General features: G+C 43.7%; 1 protein-coding gene across 4 annotated transcripts in view; it reads right to left on the reverse strand.

Moving 5' to 3' along the window:
* Window positions 1–25536, reverse strand: part of cops4 (COP9 constitutive photomorphogenic homolog subunit 4 (Arabidopsis)) — a 96638-nt gene that overhangs the window by 13317 nt on the left and 57785 nt on the right. For 2 of the 4 annotated variants that reach the window (XM_085964771.1, XM_085964753.1), the window contains exon 9: window positions 4159–4255. In XM_085964771.1, the coding sequence (XP_085820897.1) occupies window positions 4159–4255 (97 nt within the window). The remainder of the gene's footprint in view (window positions 1–4158; window positions 4256–25536) is intronic. The other 2 variants (XM_085964780.1, XM_085964761.1) reach the window with 1 other exon arrangement.

A 25536-nucleotide genomic window follows, 5' to 3' on the forward strand; every position in this document is an offset into this window, starting at 1 on the left:
AGGAGTTTTAAGATAGGTCAACCAGTTTTGGCCCGGGACTACCGCACAGAGAAATGGCAGCCAGGAACGATCTGTACACGGCAAGGACCTCTCATGTATACCGTGGACGTTGGAGAGAGCATTGTAAGACGCCATGCTGACCAGATTCTAGAATCACTGGAAAACGTCAACTCCACACCACGATCTGATACACCTGGCGATGAAACCGACGTACCAATTGCATCTACCGCAGAATCGGTGATATTGGAAGCAGATGAACCAAACAACGACACTGATCCCGACTCAACCTTACCAGAAGAACCTGATACCCCAAAGAGGCGTTATCCAGACAGAATCAGGAAGCCTCCTCAAAGACTGAACTTATAATTGCTTAACCTCAACCAATGTATCTAGCAACCGTAATTGTGATTGTAATTAGTTATCATTTAGTTGTTAAATGAATGTTATGTACTGTTTATCTAAAAGGGGAGGAATTGTTGTGTATGTCCCTTTAAGGGAATAACTGGTCTCAGACTGCAGTACCGGCAGTGACCAGCCCTGTATAAAAGGCGCTAGCAGCCTTCTGTAGTTTCAGTTTCCCGATTGTCTCCATTCAGTAAAGACTTGTTATAATCAACTCCTGCTGTCCGTGTCTCAATTATACACGGACATAATAAAAACCTCCGTATGCTTCAACATTAACTTTGTATGTCCGGCAATTTTGATAGATCGGCAACAGCTCGGTCCCGTCAGTGCCTTATATCACAAAGTTTCCTGTAAAATGTAAATTAACTTTCCCAGTGGCTCATTTCACAAAGGCAGCACGTAGCTGAGCCATACAGACTGGGAAAATTCCAGGTTTGATCTCTAGTCTGTGTTGAGTTAGCAGCAGGAGTGCTACAATTGGCCTCCATGCTCCTGGCCTAGGAAGCGAAAATCAGCCAGACTCCCTGTTCTTGATTGCTATTCAGTGACTCCTGTTGAAAGGAAGTCAGGGGAGAACAGGATCATGCTATGTTATCTCCCGCAGTCAAAATGCCTATTGATTTCACTGAGTTGAGCCACAGGAAGAAGATCAAGGTCAGAGTAGAACTGTTCTAATATCTATTAATCAATGGAAGGCAATCATTTAGCAAGCAATCCTTAAGAAATCTGCTGGGATAGGTTAAAACACCTCCTGCTTGCATAGGGCGGACACCTGGGTTAATCTTCTGCTCACAACATTGGGATGACTGAGCTGAATAAGGTGCCCTCCAATGGTTCAGTTAGTGAACATTGTTAGCTCATACAAATTAGGAAGGATGCAGGATCTATCTACAGTCGTTGCTGAATGAGCTATCAATTTGAACAGCAGTTAGGCCTCCACAATTAACCTCAGCACACCTGGGCTATGGAAGGAGTGGAGAGAATTCGGCCAAATTTCCACTCCTGAATGATGTCCAATGGCCCCTGCTGGAAAGTGAGCTTGTAGACATGAGCCGAGGGTAGCATTAGTCTTGACTGGGATGCCTCCACAGTTTAACAGCCTGCCATTCAATGTTCCCTTTAATTTTTTGGGGGTGTGCGCCCCCTTTAAGGGGCTGCGCGGCCCATTCAAAATACCACACATGCACTGTTTTTCCTATTTAAAAGCCGGTGAACCAGCTGCGTGGGAGCTGCAGAGCGCTGCGCGGCCTTAACTGTCTAGTTTCACAGATGAAGAATGGGCATATGAATAAGGTAGAGACGTATGGTTAGTACCCGTGGAACCCAGCATAAATCACTGCCTGCAGGAGAAATAGGGACAAAATTAGGGGAATTTAAACTGAAGATACTTGGTGTGTACCGTAAGAAGTCCAGATCTCAATTTGGATTAGGACTGTCTTTGGTTTGGAGCACTACTAGATTATAAACCAGCCTTTAGTGTGCAACACTTTGATTGGGCCAAATCTTGTTGGAGCGCAGCATCTTCCAGTGTACATCGTTAGTTAGACTTTTTCCTGCACCCTTTCAGCTCGAATTCTTTTTGAATCATAAATTGTTGGAAGTGTGAGCTGATAATGTCATGGCAAGGGCAATAGGGCATCTGGGGCCTAAGTGAATGGCAGGACCAATAGCCTATCTCCTTAACCAATGAGATTTAAGGATCGAGAAAGAAACAGAGGGACAACGGAGAAGGAAGGTGAATTAGAGTCAAATCAGGTACAGAAAAGAGAAATAAAGAGAGGGAATGAACGATCGGATTAAGAGAGGAAAAAAAAGGCAGAAAGGAAAAGTAAGAAAAAAATTAAAAATTTGAAATTTTTTAAATCTCAAGAAAAATTTACTACATGCAGGAATGAGATGGAATAGTTTAAATTGATCACTTTCTGGGCTGGAGAGATTGGCATTGTATTAACAATTACCATGTCGTTAAAAGGGTACTTGCGCTCTTAATTACCAGCCTAACTTTCTGCGGCGAGTTTAATGGGCTCTTAAAAATAATGGGGAGGCGAAGGGTGAGATGCTGTGTATGCGAAGCAAACGGCGAAGGGATGTAAATTGACCAGAAAGATCTGGAGAGTCGCATCTCTTAATCCCCTGGACTTGCTGGCCGATTTGTGCATTAATAATGGGCTTGTAACACACCGTTATTTTTCCAGCAAAATTTGGCCCAATATCTTTGAAAATTATGAGGGGGCCAAATCAGGAGTCAACAATGGCTCACAGTTGGTAACACTCTCGCTTCTGAGTCAAAAGGTTGTGGGTTCAAATCCCACTCCAGATACTTGAATACATAATCCAGGCTAACACTTCTGTGCAGTACTGAGGGAATACTGCACATTTGGAGTTACCATCTTTTGGATGACGTTAAACTGAGGCCCTGTCTGCCCTCTCAGGTGGATGTAAAAGATCCCATGGCACTATTTCAAAGAACAGCAGGGGAGTTCTCCCTGATGTTCTGGCCAATATTTATTTTTTGTTTGCTTTGCAATGTTAGAAAGAGGAATTATACAGATTGAGTGCTTCAGAAACTTCAATTGCAATATAGGCAAGAACAGTAGAGAACTTACCAGGCTTTCAGCAGGAGCGCAAAATTGTGAATTTATAGTCACTTTTGAACATGCCTCTATTCTAAAAATGAACTATAAGTGATCATTCGCAACTTTCCTTCTTTCCCTCTGCTATAAGCTTACACATTCTCTCAGGTACAACAGTGCTAGTCACTCCCGCAAGTGGTCTGAGCACCTTAAAATTAGGAGAATGCCATACTGCCCAATACCTAACTATATGTTAGCATAACCCAGGGGTGTAACAATTGTGATCTGAACTTGATATTCATGTCTTTGACACGTGCCATCGTATGCGCCTCGACAACCTTTTAGAAGATGAACCGAGAAAACACTTGGTAAGACAAGACCAGATACAAATCATTAAGCTCTTTATTTCATAGCAAGTGAACATACAGAGCAAGAGTCATGATTGGACTCACTTAGTTCAAATGGTACAACTTGTCTTTGCGTAATACAAAATAATGAAATTGCTATGATTCCCCACATTAGTGGGTTGTCTTACTTGACTGAAATAAAATAACTTCTAACTGCCCTCCTTCATTCTAACTTTGACTCTATGGAAAGCTTGCCCTTGCAGTTTTCAGTTTTTAAAAACCTGACTGCCAGCTTGTGTTCCTGTTACTTTTGTCTCTCGCTGTTCATAACCAGAGGAGAGAGCTTATAGCAGACAACTCCTGCAAAGTACCCATGACTAGGGACCTCTCAACGTGAGGTGTTCATCAATTACTGAGACAGGTAACAAATTGCTTACTGTTTTCAGTCTTTGGGGAAATAACTTCAAGATTATTCCATTAGAATTTTAACTATCTTTTGTCTTGGTTTTTAAAAAAAATAAACTTATGTGAATACACTTTACTTTAAAAACGAAGCATTTAAATGTAACTCTCTTCCAAATCCTCAATGGAAAAATGGTCAAAAAAATCCTGACATCCTCCCTGTGAAAAGCACTTCCCTCATATTCAGTTCCTTTTCCCATAATAGATGGGAGTTCACCACAATGGAAACAATAGGCATAAAAGTCTGCCATACACTGATATATTATACTATCAGGTTGTCACAGCATGTCATCATTTAAACATGTAGGATTCTCTGTGTTATGAAAACTCAAACTATAGAAAGAGGAAAATTTCAGAAGAGAGGCACTTACAGAAGCACTTACTTTCAAAGTGTACAATTCCATCAATTTGATCAATAAATCCATTCATTCGCCCCTCAGTGATCATTTGAGAGGCAATTTTTTCTGCCTAGTGGAGAAAATACAAAAGGAAGCAATTCATTTACCAGCTCACCACAGATAGCAGTAAAACAGAAAAGGCAGAAGATCTATGCAAATCAACAGCTGAGAGGTGTTTAGCAAACCAAGGAAATAGCTAATTAACACTTTTATCATTAAAACTTTTAAATGAGCTAGAGAGAGAACTTTTTCATAATCATTACTGTAGATTTTTCCAGTTAAAGCTAGATACAGAATGAATGGTATTGCAAACTTACAACTTACTACTGTAATTTGCTTTGTACTTGGAAGAGATTCCAAGAGGTCGCCTGGGATGAAACTAAGACTTTGTTTCCCCATTCTACTGAAATATTTAGTCTAATCTCCTTAAATAAAAGTTAAAACTGTCATTTTTCATGTACTAGTATCATGAGAAGTAGTATTTGGAATTGAAAAATTGAAAAAAAGTTAAAGCTTTAATAATTTTGGCTTGGAACTCATTTGTATGTTACAGTTTTAGGTTTTTCTAAATCCTCCTTGTGTCCATGATTGGAAAGGTGTACCTTTTTTATACTCTGTCCTCAGAGGTGGTACCCGAGGGGATCAACAATTACGGTAGATCCAGTTATCTGCTTAATTCTGCTACGCTACCAAATTCTCTCTGAAATGGCGGATATTGCTGTAGAGACTAGGGCCTCAATTTTACCCCCCACCCCCCCTCATCTGGCAGGGGTTAAAATATCAGGATTGAGCAACCAGGTCCATTCCCCCCCCCCCCCCCCGCCCACTTTCAATTTTAACATACAGAAATCAGGCCATTGACGAGGTTCTCGCAAAAGGCAAGCGGTGTTCTAATTAACATTCCAAAGTCGCAGCCTGATGACATCATTGGTGGCACAATTTAAATTTAACTGGAAGGGAGAGGGAGGCCCGAGCTGTTGGCTGCCCAGCAGCTGATCCGAAGCGCGAGTTGCTGACTCCCGAAGATAAGTGCTAAAGATCTGCTCTTTTAGCACTCCTTGTGGGCCAGAAGCCTGCCCCTCTACCCCAATTATGGTCCCATCTCCCCTCCCTCGCCGATGTCCAGCCTCCCACTATCCCTCCCGATTGCAGGGCGGAGCTGATACTACCCGAGTGCCAGGGACCATCCCCAAGGGTCTTTGGCTACGGCCTCCTGCCGCTAGTTTTCCCTACCGCCCGCCGGCCAAGCTGTCAATTTGGGTACTTGCCGGGCGGGAGGCGGATCAACAATATTCTAATGAGGCCACGCCGTTAAGATCAACAGGGTCTTCATGTCCCCAGCCTTGCCAGGTTCTTCGCTCAATTAAATGCTCCCCCTCACCTTGTTAATATTGGGTCCCAGATGTTTACATAATGAAGCAAAAAAAGTCTCTATTTACAATAGTAAAATGAAGTACAAAAATTGGAGAGATATATATATATATAGCTAGATATAGATATACAATGAGAAAGTTTGCAATGAGTCAATCTCCCCTCCTAAACAGCATATATATTACATATAAAAATCCAAGATAAATGTCCAACTAAGTTTTGATGCTATAGGGTGAGATTAGCCTATTTCACTCTTTCATAAATCTTCAGTACAAACTTAGTGTGTCCCTTAAGCAAGGAATGAAACTATGTACCAGAATACATCCCGTTTCAAATTCTTGCTTTTTCCTTTTTAGATGTCAGAACCAACCCTCATTTAATGTATAAGTTCTTGGACAAACTCATCAATACTTCATCATACATATACAAAGGTACCAGGGAAAACAGGTGTAACAAATACTATGATGCATATCACAAAAGACATGATTACTTTAGATGTCTCTGATCATATAAAACCATACGATGGAACAAACATTCGCAACTCCTCAGATAATGAAGCAGTCCATGCCCGCATGCAGCAAGACCTAGACCACATTCAGGATTGGGCTGATAAGTGACAAGTAACATTCGCGTCACACAAGTGCCAGGCAATGACTATCTCCAACAAGCGAAAGTCTAACCACCGCCCCATGACATTCAACAGCATTGCCATCGCCAAATCCCCCACCATCAATGTCCTAGGGTCAACATTGACCAGAAACTTAATTGGACTAGACACAATTACTGTGGTTACAAGAACAGGTCAGAGGCTGGGTATTCTGCAGCGAGTGACTCACCTCCTGACTCACCAAAGCCTTTCCACCATCTACAAGGCACAAGTCAGGAGTGATGGAATACTCTCCACTTGCGTGGATGAATGCAGCTCCAACATCACTCAAGAAGCTAAACACCGTCCAGGACAAAGCAGCCTGCTTGATTGGCACCCCATCCACCACCTTAAACATTCACTCCCTCCACCACCGGCGCACCGTGGCTGCAGTGTGTACCATCTACAAGATGCACTGCAGCAACTCGCCAAGGTTTCTTCGACAGCACCTCCCAAACCCACGACCTCTACCACCTAGAAGGACAAGGGCAGCAGATGCATGGGAACACCACCACCTGCAAGTTCCCCTACAAGTCACACACCATCCTGACTTGGAAATATACTGCCGTCCCTTCACCGTCACTGAATCAAAATCCTGGAACTCCCTACCCAACAGCACTGTGGGAGTACCTTCACACGGACTGAAGTGGTTCAAGAAAGCGGTTCACCACCAGCTTCTTAAGGGCAATTAGGGATGGGTGGTAAATGCTGGATTTGCCAGCAACACCCACATCCCATGAATGAATTAAAAAAAAGTAGCTCCAAGCACTGGAGGATAAAAATGTAGTTCCAATATTGAAAGAAAGTAGTAACCTCCGTTCAGTCCGTAAGGGTGACCCTGAACTTCCGGTCACCAGTCACTTTAATTCACCGCTTCACTCCCACTCGGATGTCTCTGTCAGCCTATTACATTGTTCCAATGTAGCTCAACGTAAGCTCGAGGAACAGCACCTCATCTTTCGATTAGGCACTTTAAAGCCTTCTGGCCTCAACATTGAGTTCAACAATTTCAAACTATAACCCCTGCCCCCATTTTTCATGCTGTATGATTTTGCCATTCCCATTTGCAACATTTTATCTTTCCTGCCTCTTACAAAAGCACAGTATATTCCTTCAATTCCTTCCTCCCCTCCTAACCCCACCCCCAGCCCACCCCCCGATTCTGCACCTGCTTAATATGTTACATATCCAGCTTTTTCCAGTTCTGATGAAGGGTCCCAGACCTGAAACATTAACTCTGTTTCTCTCTCCACGGATGCTGCCTGGCCTGCTGAGTTTTTCCAGCGTTTTCTGTTGTTATTTTATATTTGAAAGAACGTAGTATGGCTCAAACCTGGTAATTACAAGCCAAGCAGCCTAACATCCACATTGAGAAAATGTTTGCGAGCATTCTATAATAAGATGGTATAAATGAATATATATGTCCGTATTTTGCGGTAAGAATAATGGTGAGGCCACAGTGCTCACCGTTATTAAGGAGTAAATCAGACGGCAACTTCTGGCATCCGCATATGTGCAATAAAATGTGGCAATCCGGAAGTTGCTGTCTGATTTGCCCTGCTCCTCCACAAGCTGCGCTGCACCAGTACCTCGCGGATAGACTCAGCATTGAAATCCATGTAAGGGTGTGAAGTTGCAGTACTTCCCACTAGTTACCCACTAAATATGCCAGAAAAAGTTAGGTCTTGTCCATTCAAGTGTAAGTGAGTTTTTAATGACGTGATATGTCTTAATTATTACCAAACAACCTCTCAGGCACTGAAAATTTAAACTTTTACAAGTGTGGAATCTCATTCCTTCAGAAGTTATTATTGGAGATTTTTTTTTTAAATTTAAGTTTTTTAAAACTTTTTCTTTCTGTTTCTTTTATCTCTCTTAATCTCATCTTTCTTTTCCTCTCTTTATTTTGCTTTCTGTACATGATTTTACATTGAATTAAATATTCTAAATTACACTTCCTGGTTTAGACTATGTGTGTCTCAGTGAGGATTCATCAATCTGGTTGAGGAGACACGCTGTTGCTTGTCCTGTTCACACAGATCCCAGATCTCCTGTAAAGGGCGCCGTGCTGTTTCAGACACCCGATGACCACAAGTTGCCGCTCAAAAGCACAAAAAGAGTCTGGCCAGCTGCAAGCGTAATGAGTGGCGAGTGCCGTTCATTTGCTGCTGACTGCAAATTCCAGGCCAATAATGTTTACAGGTAACATAAGCAGCATTGAGTGTCATTTTAGAAATACATTGTCATGCCATATAACCCAAATGAAATTCTTTCAGGGTAGCTAGGGTTTTAAAAGAGGTGGCTGCAGAGATAGTGGATGCACTGGTATTAATCTTCCAGAATTCCCTAGATTCTAGAACAGTCCCCAAGGATTGGAAGGTAGCAAACATAATCCCATTAATTAAGAAGGGAGGAAGAGAAACAGGGAACTATAGGCCAGTTAGTCTGACATCAGTAGTAGGCAAAATGCTAGAATCTATTATTAGGGACGTTGTTACAGGGCAGTTAGAAAATCGTAATATGATTAGGCAGAGTCAATATGATTTTATGAAAGGGAAATCGTATATGACAAATCTGTTAGAGTTTTTTGAAGATGTAACTACTGTAGTAGGATGGATAAGGGGGAACCAGTGGATGTAGTGTATTTGGATTTTCAAAAAGCATTCAATAAGGTGCCACACAAGAGGTTATTATCGCAAGGATCAGTGTTTCGGCCTCGGCTATTTACAATCTATATTAATGACTTAGATGAAGGGACTGAGTGTAACATAACCAAGATTACTGACGATACAAAGTTAGGTGGGAAAGTAAGCTGTGAGGAGGACGCAAAGAGACTACAGAGCGATATAGACAGGTTGACTGAGTGGGCAAGAACATGGCAAATGGAATACAATGTGGGGAAGTGTGAAGTTATCCACTTTGGAATGAAAAACAAAAAAGCAGAATATTTTTTGAATGGCAAGAGGCTGGGAAATGTTTGCATTCAGAGGGACCTGGGTGTACTTGTACATGAATCCCAGAAAGTTAACATGCAGGTATAGCAAGCAATTAGGAAAGCAAATGGTATGTTAGCTTTTGTGACAAAGGGATTAGAGTATAAGAGTAAAGAAGTCTTACTACAATTATACAGGGCATTGGTGAGGCCACAACCTGGCGTACGGTGTGCAGTTCTGATCGCCTTACCTAAGGAAAGACATACTTGTCTTAGAGAGAGTGCAACAAAGGTTCACTAGACTGGTTCTTGGGAAGAGTGGATTGCCCTACGAGGAGAGATTGAGTAGACTCGGCCTATATTCCCTAGAGTTTAGAAGAATGAGAGTTGATCTAATTGAAACATATAAAATTCTTTAGGGGCTTGACAGGGTTAATGCCGAGATGTTTCCCTTGGCTGGAGAATCTAGAACATGGGGTCAGTCTCAAAATAAGGGGTTGGCCAATTAGGACTGAGATGAGGAGAAATTTCTTCACTCAAAGGGTTGTGAATCTTTGGAATTCTCTACCCCAGAGGGCTGTGGATGCTCAGTCGTTGAGTATATTCAAGACAGAGGTTGATAAATTTTTGGGAACTGAAGAAATTAAGGGATATGGGGATAGTGCAGGAAGGTGGAGTTGAAGTAGAAGATCAGCCATGTTCTTATTGAATGGAGGAGCAGGCTCGAAGGGCCAAATCGCCCACTCCAGCTCCTATTTCTTATGTTCTTAAGTTCACAGATGAGAGTAATCCAGTAGATGTAATTTACTCGTATTTTCAAAAGGCACGTGATAAATGTTCTCGTGAGAGACTGCTAGGAAAAGAGAAGGCATGGAATAGATGACAAACTATCTGGATGGATTAAGAATCACATTAATAACATAAAATGGAGCCGATGATAGTAAAATGCTGTACCTGGGAAAAGGTAACCAAATACAAAATTCACAAGCCTCAAACAAGGTTCGAAAACACCACCACCCACCCCGCCCCTTTCCTGGCCACGGATAGTGAACATGTGGAAGACTTCCAGAGAAGACAGTTAAGTTGAGTCAAAGAGGCAGAATGATGTCTGCTGAGCAGGATCGCAGGGTGCAGAGATACTAACAGTGCTTTTTTTTAGTGGACGTAGGTGAGGGAACTTAGTGTACCTTAGTGTAAGGGATGAACAATTGTGCGAGAGGGCAGCCCATGGAAGAATAATCATAGTGGTCTCTGGATGAAGGACAACTGATGGATCAATTAGCCTTTTTTTGCTCTGAGTACAAATGACTATTGCTCAACAGCCATGTAATTTAGTTCAATCCAGATAAGTTTAGGGCAGCTGAAACAGAACTGAAAGTATCTTGCTTATCAATTTATTTTTCCAATTTTCTTTCCTGTTTTACTGGTGATTCATACTGGGCGAATGGTTCCACAGGCACCCGAATGTACCAACAAAATCTCACTTACTTGGCAATCCTTTATGTTTGAGCTCAGATAGTGAGTGTCAGCAGACTATTTGATAGTGGGGGGGCACTTCCCAACATGCGCCACTGGAAAGTGAACAGAAATGGGAATGATGACTGATTTTTTCAATCTTCAGCGAGACAAAGGCCAATGGTCAGATACTGTACCCTTCCCCTTGAAATCTGCCATCATCACCCACCTTCTCAAAAAATCCACCCCTGACCCTTCTGTCCTTGCAAACTACCGCCCCATCGCCAATCTCCCTTTCCTCTCCAAAGTCCTTGAATGTGTTGTCGCCTCCCAAATCCATGCCTATCGTTCCTGCAACTCCATGTTTGAACCCCTCCAATCAGGTTTCCACCTCACCACAGCACTGACATGGCTCTCATCAGTTACAAATGACATCCTATTTGACTGTGACCATAGTAAATAATCCCTCCCCATCCTTCTCGACCTGCCTGCAGCCTTTGACACAGTTGACCACGACATCCTCCTCCAACAACTCGCCCCCATTGTCCAGCTGAGTGGGACTGCCCTTGCCTGGTTCCATTCCTATCTATCCAATCATAGTCAGAGAATCTCATGCAATGGCTTCTCTTCCCGCTCCTGCACCATTGCCTCTCGAGTCCCCAAGAATCTATCCTTGGTCTCCTCCTATTTCTCATCTACATGCTGCAGCTCGGCAACAACATCCAAAAACACATCAGGTTCCACATGTACGCTGACGACTCGCAGCTCGACCACACCATCACCTCTCGACTCCTCCACTGATTTGTTTTTATCATGTTGCTTGTCCAACATCCAGTATTGGATAAGCAGAAATTTCCTCCAATTAAATATTGGGTAGACCGAAGCCATTGTCTTCACCACAAACTCCGTTCCCTAATCACTGACTCCATCCTCCTCACTGGCCACTGCCTGAGACTGAACTGGACTCTTTGCAACCTCGGCGTCCTATTTGATTGAGCTGAGCTACCGACCCCATATCCTCTCCATCACCAAGACTGCCTACTTCTACCTCTGTAATATCACCTGTCTCCGTCCCTGCCTCAGTTGATCTTCTGCTGAAACCTTCATCCATGCCTTTGTTACCTCCAGACTCAACTATTCCAATGCTTTCCTGGTCAGCCTCCCACCTTCCATCCTCCATAAACTTGAGCTCATTCAAAGCTCTGCTGCTCGTGTTCTAACTTGCACCAAGTCTCATTCACCCATCACCCTTGTGCTCGCTGACCTACATTGGCTCCTGGTCCAGCAACCCCTCCATTTTAAAATTCTCATCGTGGTGTTCAAATCCCTCCATGGCCTCACCTCTCCCTTTCTCTGTAACCTCCTCCAGTCCTACAACCCTCAGATATCTGCACGCCTCCAATCCTGGCTTCTTCCACATCCTCCTGTGGTTGATGTACCATTGGTGGCCGTGCCTTCAGCTGCGGAGACACTAAGCTCTGGAATTCCCTCCCTAAACCTCTCCGCCTCTCTATCCTCCTTTAAGTTGCTCCTTAAAACCTACATCTTTGACCAAGCTTTTGGTCACCTGTCCTAGTATCTCTTTATGTGGCTCGGTGTCAAATTATGGCTGATAATGCTCCTGTAAAGCACCTTGGGACATTTTTACTATGTTAAAAATGCAAGTAGTTGCTCCCACTACTGTCCTGACTGAGATCAGTAAACTTGGTAGAGCAAGAATCAAACTGATAACTTGTCTGGTCAGGCTTGGCTCTTTACCACAGTACTTACACATCAGGGAATTATAAGAAAACAGTTAATTCTTATTAACTTTTAGCTTTTGTCTGTAAAGTAAATTTCTGTTAAAAGGACAGTTTAAATTAAAAGGAATTCCAGTCAGAGCGTTAGCTGTTAACAAGTTACAGCACAGGCACAGAACAAGCAGGGACAGTCTTTGCTGATGAGAGATTCAGCAGAGGCAACAAACTGTCTTTGTTAACTTTGACTTGAAAAGGCACCTGCCATATTTCTGGAAAATTAGGGAGTGCGAGTCAAGTTATGGGAGTTATTCTTGTTAAAACATTAGTCCAGCTAATTGGATGAGGTAATACTTTGAAACATGTGGATTTTCACGTAGCCAGAGTGAAAGAAAAGTATAAAAAGAGGGTTATTAGAATAGATACTTCAGAAATTGACAAGGACTGATCAACCATTAAACCTTCCAACTCGAAACCTGTGACGCGGTGAATTCTCTGGTCTTGTATCGTAAGTTTGACCTTAAGTATATGTATAGTTATCAATAGTTATCATGGTATATGTGTCATTATTGGTAATGCTAGTTATCATTATATACTTATTCCCTATGAAAGCCAATAAATGTCTTTGAAGCTTATTATATTGTGCAATAACTTACACACCTATAAGAACATCCATTCCCTAACAAAATCATTCATCACTTTTTAATAACACTCATTACAAATCTCCTGTGGTCTATGTACCATTGGTGCTCCGATACATCAACAAAATGTATCATGCCAATTAGGGAAACGCAGGATCTATTATCCATATCACTGATTCCTGATCTCAGCCACGTTATTTCAAGGACTGTGAAACGGATGTACTGCATCACAAGGGAAAAATAAATGGTTGCTAGTCTGCTGTTGCACACCCATCAACCAGCTCAAGAGCAGCATGGCACAGATCTGAAAGCAGGTCCTCTAGAAACTCTACAGTATGGTATGCAGAGACCTGACCAGGGGAAAAAACTGGAAAAGGTAATTGTACACACCTCAACAAAATATTAATTTGTAGGCCCGATATAAGTTAGTTACAGCATGCTTCAAGTGTTTCAATGGTGTTTTAGGCAGATGTATTCTAGGCTAGGAATTTTCCCTTTTCTACTGTTGCTCCTTCTACAACAAAGATTCGCCCCTTTCATTTGTCGTTGTTCCTTGGTACTTGCAGGGGAGAACAAACTAATCACACAGCCAATGGGGACAGGAGAAGGAGAAGAGAAAGCCATAATTTCAGAGCCCGTGGTGTAGGGATAAATGGGTCATTTTCCAGTTGGCAGGCTGTAACTAGTGGGGTGCAGCAAGGATCAGTGCTTGGGCCTCAGCTATTTACAATCTATATTAATGACTTAGATGAAGGGACCGAATGCAATGTATCCAAGTTTGCTGACGATACAAAGCTAGGTGGGAAAGTAAGCCGTGAGGAGGACGCAAAGAGCCTGCAAAGGGATATAGAGAGTAGTAATCTCAGGATTGCTACCAGTGCCACGTGCTGGTCAGAGTAGAAATAGAAGGATATTTCAGATGAATACGTGGCTAGAGGAACGGTGCAAGGGGGAGGGATTCAAATTCCTGGGACATTGGAACCGGTTCTGGGGGAGGTGGGACCAGTACAAACCGGACGGTTTGCACCTGGGCAGGGCCGGGACCGATGTCCTAGGGGGAGTGTTTGGTAGTGCTCTGGGGGAGGGTGTAAACTAAAATGGCAGGGGGTTGGGAACCTGAGCAGGGAGACAGAGGAAAGGGAAACAAGGATAGAAGCAAAAGACAGGAAGGAGAAAAACAAAGGTGGCAGTCAGAGAAATCAAGGGTTTAAATCAAACATGGCCACAGTAAATAATAATTCTAAAAGGTCTAAGAGTGTTAAAAAAACAAGCCTGAAGGCTTTGTGTCTTAATGTGAGGAGCATTCGTAATAAGGTGGATCAATTAGCTGTGCAAATAGAGGTAAACGAATATGCTATGATTGGGATTACGGAAACATTGCTCCAGGGTGGCCAAGGCTGGGAACTCAACATCCAAAGGTATTCAATATTCAGGAAAGATAGGCAAAAAAGAAAAGGAGGTGGGGTAGCATTGCTGGTTAAAGAGGGGATTAACACAATTGTAAGGAAGGATATTAGCTCTGATGATGTGGAATCTGTATGGGTAGAACTGAGAAATACCATGGGGCAGAAAATGTTAGTGGGAGTGGTATATAGACCTCCAAACAGTAATGCAGAGGTTGGGGATGTCATTAAAAGGGAAATTAGAGAAGTGTGCAATAAGGGCACAGCAGTTATCATGGGTGACTTTAATCTACATATAGATTGGGCTAACCAAATTAGTAACAATACTGTGGAGGAGGAATTCCTGGAGTGCATACGGGATGGTTTTCAGGACCAATATGTCGAGGAACCAACTAGAGATCAGGCCATCTTAGACTGGGTATTATGTAATGAGAAAGGATTAATTAGCAATCTTGTTGTGCGAGGCCCCTTGGGTCGGAGCGATCATAATATGATAGAATTCTTCATTAAGATGGAGAGTGAAGCAGTTGACTCAGAGACTAGGGTCCTGAATTTAAATAAAGGAAACTACGATGGTATGAGGCGCGAGTTGGGTAGGATTGATTGGGGAATGTCACTCAAAGGGTTGACGGTGGATAGGCAATGGCAAGCAGTCAAAGATCGCATGGATGAACTACACAATTTGTTCATCCCAGTTTGGCATGAAAATAAAACAAAAAAGGTGACACAACCGTGGCTAACAAGGGAAATTAGGGATAGCATAAGATCCAAGGAGAGAACATATAAATTGGCCAGAAAAAGCAGTAAACCCGAGGATTGGGAGCAGTTTAAGATTCAACAAAGGAGGACAAAGGGATTAATTAAGAAGGGGAAAATAGAGTATTGAAACATAGAAGATAGGAGCAGGAGTAGGCCATTCGGCCCTTCGAGCCTGCTCCATCATTCAGTGAAATCATGGCTGATCATCCAAATTCAGTACCCTGTCCCTGCCTTCTCCCCATATCCCTTGATCCCTTTAGCCTTAAGAAATATATCCAACTCCTCCTTGAATATATTTAATGAACTGGCCTCCACCGCCCTCTGTGGCAGAGAATTCCACAGGTTCACCACTCTCTGGGTGAAGAAATTCCTCCTCATTTCAGTCCTAAATGGCTTACCCCTTATCCTTACTATGACCCCTGGTTCTGGACTCCCCGGCCATCCGAAACATCCTTCCTGCATCTAGTCTGTCCAGACCAGACAGAATGTTATAGGTTTCGATAAGATCCCCTCTCAATCTTCTAAACTTCAGTGAGTATAAGCCCAATCGACACAATCTCTCCTCATACGCCATTCCTGCCATCCCAGGTATCAGCCTGGTGAATCTTCGCTGCACTCCCTCCATGGCAAGAACGTCCTTCCTCAGGTAAGGTGACCAAAACTGAACACAATACTCAAGGTGCGGTCTCACCAAGGCCCTGTACAACTGTAGCAAGACATCCTTGTTCCTGTACGCAAACCCTCTTGCTACTAAGGCCAACATGCCATTTGCCTTCTTAACCGCCTGCTGCACCTGCATGCTTACCTTCAGCGACTGGTGCACAATAACACCCAGGTCTCTTTGCACCTCCCCTTCTCCCAATCTATTGCCATTCAAATAATAATCTGCCTTCCTGTTTTTGCCACCAAAGTGGATAACCTCACATTTATCCACATTATAGTGCATTTGCCATGTTTCTGCCCAATCACCCAACCTGTCCAAATCGTACTGGAGTTTCACAACATACTCCTCACAGCTTACCCTCCCACCCAGCTTTGTGTCGTCTGCAAATTTGGAGATATTACATCCAATTCCCTCGTCCAGATCATTAATATATATTGTGAACAGCTGGGGTCCTAGGACCGATCCTTGCGGTACCCCACTAGTCACTGCCTGCCACTCGGAAAACGACCCATTTATTCCAACTCTTTCCTTTCTGTCCGCCAACCAGTACTCTATCCAAGTCAATACCTTGCCCCCAATCCCATGTGCCTTAATTTTGCACGCTAATCTCTTATGTGGGACCTTATCGAAAGCCTTCTGAAAGTCCAAATACACCACATCCACTGGTTCTCCCTTATCTATTTTACCAGTTACATCCTCAAAAAATTCCAGTAGATTAGTCAAGCATGATTTACCTTTTGTAAATCCATGTTGACTTTGTCCGATCCTGTCACTGCTTTCCAAGTGCTCTGCTATTACATCTTTTAGAATAGACTCTAGCATTTTCCCCACTACCGATGTCAGGCTTACCGGTCTATAATTCCCCGCTTTTTCTCTACCACCTTTTTTGAATAGTGGGGTAACATTAGCTACCCTCCAATCCATGGGTACCATTCCAGAGTCTATTGAGTTCTGGAAGATGACCAGCAATGCATCTACTATCTCTAGGGCCACTTCCTTAAGTACCCTGGGATGTAGACCATCAGGCCCTGGGGATTTATCGGCCTTCAGTCCCATCAATTTTCCGAACACCATTTTCCTACAAATACTGATTTCTTTCAGTTCCTCCCTTTCATCAGATCCTATGTTCCCCGGCATCTCTGGGAGGTTATTTGTGTCCTCCTTTGTGAAGACAGAACCAAAGTATGTATTTAGTTGGTCAGCCATTTCCTTGTTTCCCATTATAAATTCCCCTGATTCTGACTGTAAGGGACCTACGCTTGACTTCACCAATCTTTTTCTCTTCACATATCTATAAAAGCTATTACAGTCAGTTTTTATGTTCCCAGAAAGCTTACTCTCATATTCTATTTTCCCTTTCTTAATTAATCCCTTTGTCCTCCTTTGTTGACTCCTAAACTGCTCCCAATCCTTAGGATTATTGCTTTTTCTAGCCAATTTATATGTCCTCTCCTTGGATCTTATGCTATCCCTAATTTCCCTCGTTAGCCACGGTTGTGTCACTTTTTTGTTTTATTTTTATGCCAAACTGGGATGAACAAATTCAGTAGCTCATCCATTCGGTCTTTGAATGTTTGCCATTGCCTATCCACTGTCAACCCTTTGATTGCCATTCCCCAATCAATCCTATCCAACTCGCTCCTCAGACCATCGTAGTTTCCTTTATTTAAACTGAGGACCCTTGTCTCTAAGTCAACTACTTCATTCTCCATCTTAATGAAGAATTCGATCATATTATGATCGCTCCGACCCAAGGGGCCTCGTACAACAAGATTGCTAATTAATCCTTTCTCGTTACATAATACCCAGTCTAAGATGGCCTGATCTCTGGTTGGTTCCTCAACATATTGATCCAGGAAACCATCCCGTAAACACTCCAGGAATTCCTCCTCCACAGTATTGTTACTAATTTGGTTGGCCCAATCTATATGTAGATTAAAGTCACCCATGATGACTGCTGTGCCCTTATTGCACGCTTCTTTAATTTCCCTTTTAATGCCATCCCCAACCTCCATCTTACTGTTTGCAGGTCTATATACCACTCCCACTAATGTTTTTTCCCCTTAGTATTTCTCAATTCTACCCATACAGATTCCACATCATCAGAGCTAATATCCCTCATTACAATTGTATTAATCCCTTCTTTAACCAGTAATGCTACCCCACCTCCCTTTCCTTTTTGCCTATCTTTCCTGAATATCGAATACCCCTGGATGCTGAGTTCCCAGTCTTGGCCATCCTTGAGCCACATTTCCGTAATCCCAACCAAATCATATTCCTTTACCTCTGTTTGCGCAGCCAATTCATCCACCTTATTACAAATGCTCCTCGCATTAAGACACAAAGCCTTCAGGCTTGTTTTAACGCTCTTAGACCCATTAGAATTATTATTTACTGTGGCCACGTTTGATTTAAACCGTTGATTTCTCTGACTGCCACTTTCGTATTTCTCCTTCCTATCTTTTGCTTTTATCCTTGTTTCCCTTTCCTCTGTCTCCATGCTCAGGTTCCCAACCCCCTGCCATTTTAGTTTAAACCCCCCCGAACAGCACTAGCAAACACTCCCCCTAGGACATCGGTCCCGGCCCTGCCCAGGTGCAAACCGTCTCATTTGTACTGGTCCCACCTCTCCCAGAACTGGTTCCAATGTCCAAGGAATTTGAATCCCTCCCCCTTGCACCATTCCTCTAGCCACGTATTCATTTGAAATATCCTCCTATTTCTACTCTGACTAGCACATGGCACTGGTAGCAATCCTGAGATTACTACCTTTGAGGTCCTATTTTTTAATTTACCTCCTAACTCCCTATATTCTGCTTTTAGGACCTCATCCCATTTTTTACCTATATCGTTGGTGCCTATGTGCACCACGACAACTGGCTGTTTGCCCTCCCCCTCCAAAATGTTCTGCAGCTTCTCCGAGACGTCCTTGACCCTTGCACCAGGGAGGCAACACACCATCCTGGAGTCTCGATTGCGGCCGCAAAAACGCCTATCTATTCCCCTTACAATTGAGTCCCCTATCACTATAGCTCTTCCACTCTTTTTCCTCCCAGCCTGTGCAGCAGAGCCACCCATGGTGCCAGGAAGTTGGCTGCTGCTACCTTCCCCTGATGAGTCAGCCCCCCCAACAGTATTCAAAGTGGTATATCTGTTGGAGAGGGGGATGGCTGCAGGGGTTTCCTGCACTACCTGCCTGCGCCTCTTACTCTGCCTGCTGGTCACCCATTCCCTTCCTGCCTGTACGCCCTTTACCTGCAGTGTGACCAACTCGCTAAATGTGATATTCACGACATCCTCAGCATCGCGAATGCTCCAAAATGAATCCATCCGCAGCTCCAGTGCCGCAATGTGGTCTTCAGTAGCTGCAGCTGGACACACTTCCCGCACACATGGTCGTCAGGGACGCAGGAAGCGTCCCTGATTTCCCACATAGAGCAGGAGGAGCACACTACGGGGCTGGACTGTCCTGCCATGACTTACCCTTTAACTAATTAATTAAAATTAAATGAATCCCACCAATTTCACTACAGTTAAATGATATATTTAAGGGCCCTGGTTTACAAACTGCCCACGCTACACCACAGAGACCTTAAAAACTGTAAACCACAGACTTAAAGTTTTAAAACGAGAGAGCGTGCAGGGGACATAAAAACTGACTGTAAAAGCTTTTATAGATATGTGAAGAGAAAAAGATTGATGAAGTCAAGCGTAGGTCCCTTGCATTCAGAATCAGGGGAATTTATAATGGGGAACAAAGAAATGGCTGACCAATTAAATACATACTTTGGTTCTGTCTTCACAAAGGAGGACACAAATAACCTCCCAGAGATGTCAGGGAACATAGGGTCTAATGAGAGGGAGGAACTGAAAGAAATCAGTATTTGTAGGGAAATAGTGTTAGGGAAATTGACGGCATTGAAGGCCGATAAATCCCCAGGGCCTGATAATCTACATCCTAGGGTACTTAAGGAAGTGGCCCTAGAAATAGTAGATGCATTGCTGATATCTTCCAAAATTTGATAGACTCTGGAACAGTACCCATGGATTGGAGGGTAGCTAATGTTACCCCACTATTCAAAAAAGGTGGTAGTGAGAAAACAAGGAATTATAGACCAGTAAGCCTGACATCGGTAGTGGGGAAAATGCTAGAGTCCATTATAAAAGATGTCATAGCAGAGCACTTGGAAAACAGTGACAGGATTGGACAAAGTCAACATGGATTTACAAAAGGTAAATCGTGCTTGACTAATCTACTGGAATTTTTTGAGGATGTAACTGGTAAAATAGATAAGCGAGAACCAGTGGATGTGGTGTATTTGGACTTTCAGAAGGCTTTTGATAAGGCCCGCATAAGAGATTAGCGTGTAAAATTAAGGCACATGGGATTGGGGGCAAGGTATTGACTTGGATAGAGAACTGGTTGGCAGACAGAAAGCAAAGAGTTGGAATAAACGGGTCTTTTTCCGAGTGGCAGGCAGTGACTAGTGGGGTACCGCAGGGATCGGTCCTAGGACCCCAGCTATTCACAATATATATTAATGATCTAGACGAGGGAACTAGATGTAATATCTCCAAGTTTGCAGACGACACAAAGCTGGGTGGGCGTGTGTGCTGTGAGGAGGATGGCGAGAAACTCCAGTATGATTTGGACAGGTTGGGTGATTGGGCAAAAGCATGGCAGGTGCAATAGAACGTGGATAAATGCGAGGTTATCCACTTTGGTGTCAAAAACAGGAAGGCAGGTTATTTTTTGAATGGCAATAGATTGGGAGAAGGGGAAGTGCAACGAGACCTGGGTGTCCTTGTGCACCAGTCGCTGAAGGTAAGCATGCAGGTGCAGCAGGCGGTTAAGAAGGCAAATGGTATGTTGGCCTCCGTAGCAAGAGGGTTCGAGTACAGGAACAAGGATGTCTTGCTGCAGTTGTACAGGGCCTTGGCGAGACCACATCTTGAGTATTGTGTGCAGTTTTGGTCGCCTTATCTGAGGAAGGATGTTCTTGCCATGGAGGGAGTGCAGCGAAGATTCACCAGGCTGATACCTGGGATGGCAGGAATGACGTATGGAGAGAGATTGGGTCGATTGGGCTTATACTCGCTGGAGTTTAGAAGAATGAGAGGGGATCTCATTGAAACTTATAAAATTCTAACAGGACTAGACAGACTGGATGCAGGAAGGATGTTCCCGATGGCCGGGGAGTCCAGAACCAGGGGTCACAGTCTAAGGATAAGGGGTAAGCCATTTAGGACAGAGATGAGGAGGAATTTCTTCACCCAGAGAGTGGTGAACCTGTGGAATTCTCTACCACAGAAGGCAGTAGAGGCCAATTCATTAAATATATTCAAGAAGGAGTTAGATATATTTCTTAAGGCTAAAGGGATCAAGGGATATGGAGAGAAGGCAGGGACAGGGTACTGAATTTGGATGATCAGCCATGATTTCACTGAATGGCGGAGCAGGCTCGAGGGGCCGAATGGCCTACTCCTGCTCCTATCTTCTATGTTTCTATGAGAGGTTAAGTGATTGGGCAATAAGGTGGCAGATGGAGTATAATGTGGGGAAATGTGAGGTTATTCACTTTGGTAGGAAGAATAGAAAAACAGAATATTTTTTAAATGGTGAGAAACTATTAAATGTTGGTGTTCAGAGAGATTTAGGTGTCCTCGTACAGGAAATACAGAAAGTTAGCATGCAGGTACAGCAAGCAATTAGGAAGGCAAATGGCATATTGGCCTTTATTGCAAGGGGGTTGGAGTATAAAAGAGTAAGGAAGTCTTACTACAATTGTACAGGGCTTTGGTGAGACCACACCGGGAGTACTGTGCACAGTTTTGGTCTCATCGGAGAAAGGATACACTTGCCTTAGAGGCGGTGCAACAAAGGTTCACTAGATTGATTCCTGGGATGAGAGGGCTGTCCTATGAGGAGAGATTGAGTAAATTGGGCCTGTACTCTCTGGAGTTTAGAAGAATGAGAGGTGATCTCACTGAAACATATAAGATTCTGAAGGGGATTGACTGGGTAGACACTGAGGCTGTTTCCCCTGGCTGGAGTGTCTAGAACTAGGGGGCATAGTCTCAGGATAAGGGGTCGGCCATTTAAGATTGAGATGAGTAGGAATCTCTTCACTTAGAGGGTTGTGAATCTTTGGAATTCTCTACCTGAAAGAGCTGTGGATGCAGAGTCCTTGAGTACTTTCAAGGCTGAGATCAATAGATTTTTGGACTCTAGGGGAATCAAGGGATATGGGGATCGGGCAGGAAAGTGGAGCTGGGGTCGAAGTTCACCCATGATCTTATCAATTGCAGGCTTGAAGGGCCATCTGGCCTACTCCTGCTCCTAATTCTTACGTTCTGATGTAGGAGGTAGGGGAAGAGAGAGAAAGAGGTGCGAGGAATCAATTCAGCTCCAGAGAAGATGCAGAAAAACTCATTTATATAGCTCATCATCACATTTCTTGGAAAATCCCAAAACGTTTCAAGTATAATTGATTTGTTTGAATGCAGTAATTGTTGCTAAACAGGCATATGCAGATGCCAGTTTGCACAGAAATAGTAATGTGATGAATGACATTACATTTTTGATGATATTGATTGGTGGAACAATATTAATCAGGACACCAGGAGCACTTACTGCTGTTCTTCAAATAGTGCTTTTGAATGACTTTGAATTCTGTGCATTGGGAGGAGGGAGCCACTGGAGGTCAACAAGAGCAGCGATGATGGGTGAGCGGGACAAGAAGTGGGTGGTGGAGTTTTGGAAAATTTGGAGTGCATGTAGGAAGCAGCTTAGTGGCAAGGAGGACATTTAGAAAGGAACAAAAGCATGGGTAAGCATTTCAATGCAAGATTGGATGAGGTAGGCACAATGGCAGGTATTGTTACTGATGTGGTAATACCCGAGGTGGTCTTAGTAATGGGTAGGATATAGGATTTGAACATCAGCTCCACGTCCAGTAAGACAGTGAGGTTGTACACCTTCTAGTTCAATCTGAGTGAGTAACCAAAGTGGGGAAATGAGTGAAGAGCAAAAATGTAGAGTTAGAGCCAAATAAGACAGCCTCAGATTTCCTTCAAGTTTTGGTTCATACACATCAATGTCTAATAGGCGGTCTGACAAGTGGAGGTTGTCATGGAAAGATAGAGTTGGGCATCATTGGCAAACATATGAAGATTGACCCAGGGTCTGTGGATAACAGCTCCAAAGAGCAGAGTAAATAAGAAAAGGAAGGAGCAAAGGATTTAACTGTTGGATATTCCAGAGGTAACTGTGCAGGCAAATGGATTGGCTCAAATGAGTCCAGTACCACTGGAGGATAATGTATTGTCAAGCAATCTTGGTTCAACAAATGATCACTTGAATTTCTGTACGCAATGAAGAAAGCTTGAGGTGATGGCACAATATAGGAGAATTTCAACGGCATAAAAAAGTGTGTGAAGCTTCACTATTGATATTCCAGATCTTCTAGACCAATACAACTTGAGACATGGCTATACTATTTTTGTGATCCTGACATAGACAGGTGGTGTGTGTCTAGCTTAAATGCTATAAGCTATTGTCGTACTGTCCCAGTCATAATTTGGAAGATGACTGACATTCCACCTTCAGTTTGACACAAAGCAGGCAATCCTCATCAAGCCTATTGGTCGAACGTACGATAAATAACAAAAGACCAACTGGTCCATCCAGCCTGTTCCATTCTGACCCCCAAAGGTAAGCAAGCTCCACGAGCCTGCAGACAAGGTTGAAACATTCGCAACCATCTTCAGCCAGAAGTGCCGAGCAGATGATGCGTCTCTGTCTCCTCCTGAGGTCATTGACAGCGCTATCAAGCGGCACTTACTCACCAATAACCTGCTCACTAATGCTCGGTTTGGGTTCCGCCAGGACCACTCGGCTCCAGACCTCATTATAGCCTTGGCCCAAACATGGACAAAAGAGCTGAATTCCAGAGGTGAGGTGAGAGTGACTGCCCTTGACATCAAGACAGCATTTGACAGAGTGTGGCACCAAGGAGCCCTAGTAAAATTGAAGTCAATGAGGATCAGGGGGAAAACTCGCCACTGGCTGGAGTCATACCTACCACAAAGGAAGATAGTTGTGGTTGTTTCAGGCTAATCACCTCAGCCCCGGGACATCACTGCAGGAGTTCCTCAGGGCAGCATCCTAGGCCCAACTATCTTTAGCTGCTTCGTCAATGACCTACTCTCCATCATAAGGTCAAAAGTGGGAATGTTCACTGATGAATGCAGTGTTCAGTTCCATTCACAATTTTTCAGATTATGAAGCAGTCCGTGCCCGCATGCAGCAAGACCTGGACAACATCCAGGCTTGGGCTAATGAGTGGCAAGTAACATTCGTGCCACACAAGTGCCAGGCAATGACCATCTCCAACAAGCGAGCATCTAACTACCTCCTCTTGACATACAATGGTGTTACCATCGTCAAATCCCCCACTAATACCACCCTGGGGGTCATCATTGACCAGAAATTTAACTGGACCAGCCACATAAATACTGTGGCTACAAGAGCAGGTCAGAGGCTGGGTATTCTGTGGCGAGTGATGCACCCCATGACTCCCCAAACCTTTCCACCACTTGCAAGGTACAAGTCAGGAGTGTGATGGAATACTATTCACTTGCCTGGACGAGTGCAACTCCAACAACACTCAAAAAGCTCGACACTATCCAGGACTAATCAGTTCACTTGATCGGCAACCATCCACCACCTTAAACATTCACTCCCTCCACCACCGACGCAACTTGGCTGCAGTGTCTACCATCTACAAGATGTACTGTAGCAACTTGTCACGGTTTCTTTGACAAAACCTCCCAAAGCTGTATATTCTGGCAATCTATTCCAGGAGTCAATGACTGTGAAAAGAAGTACTTCCTGCCATCTAACTGAAATTTGTGTTTTCGTATTTTGTACTGATGCAACCTGCTTCTCTCCTATCTAGCTCAAATAAGCTATCCACCAGAACAGAATCCATTCCCAACATCATTTTAAAGACCTTAACTACATCTCCTCCAAGCCTACATAACTCCAGTGAGGAAAAAACTGAGCCTGTCCAGATAATAAGAGCCCTATTCTGACTCTTCTCTAGGGTCTCAATATCCCCAAGCACGAGGATCAAAACTGACAAAACCTTTAAGCATATTTCAGGGTCCTTAAGCTTTGGCTCTGCCAAGCTAGGCCTCAGTTCTTTGGAATTGGGTAAGTAAGGTGTGCCTCTATGGGGAAAGACTATGCACTCTATCATGCAAACAGATACTCCAAGTATAGATTTCTCAACAGTTGGATTCAGACAGTCTTGGGGTCCACTTATACAACACCATGCAAACCAACAGTGAATCACTCACAAGTTTGCATCAGGTTTATAGAGCCAATTTACACTTGCTCCTCTAAAATCTGAATTCAACTTTCAGTTTTAAATGGGAGTGATTATCTGCACGAACATGTTTGTGGCCTGCCACGCATGCGCACCCGATCCCCTTCTGCGCATGCGCCGTGCATGCGCAGTACCCAACAGTTGCGGCTTACACTGTGGGCCACGCTTTCCTCAGCTCCATAAGGAGGTGGTCACTGGATCCGTTGGTGGCCGGGGGGGGGGGGGGGGGGGGAATCGGGGTGGGGAGAGAGAGAGAGGGAGGAGCGGGGGCAGGGGGGAAAGAGAGAGAGAGAGCGCGAGAGAGAGGGATTGGAGGGGGGGTAGATAAAGAGAGAGTCTTCGACAGCACCTC

The sequence above is a fragment of the Somniosus microcephalus genome, chromosome 2 (genome assembly GCF_052327205.1).
Source record: "Somniosus microcephalus isolate GS21.2 chromosome 2, FLI_Smic_1.0, whole genome shotgun sequence".
NCBI classification, from domain to species: domain Eukaryota; kingdom Metazoa; phylum Chordata; class Chondrichthyes; order Squaliformes; family Somniosidae; genus Somniosus; species Somniosus microcephalus.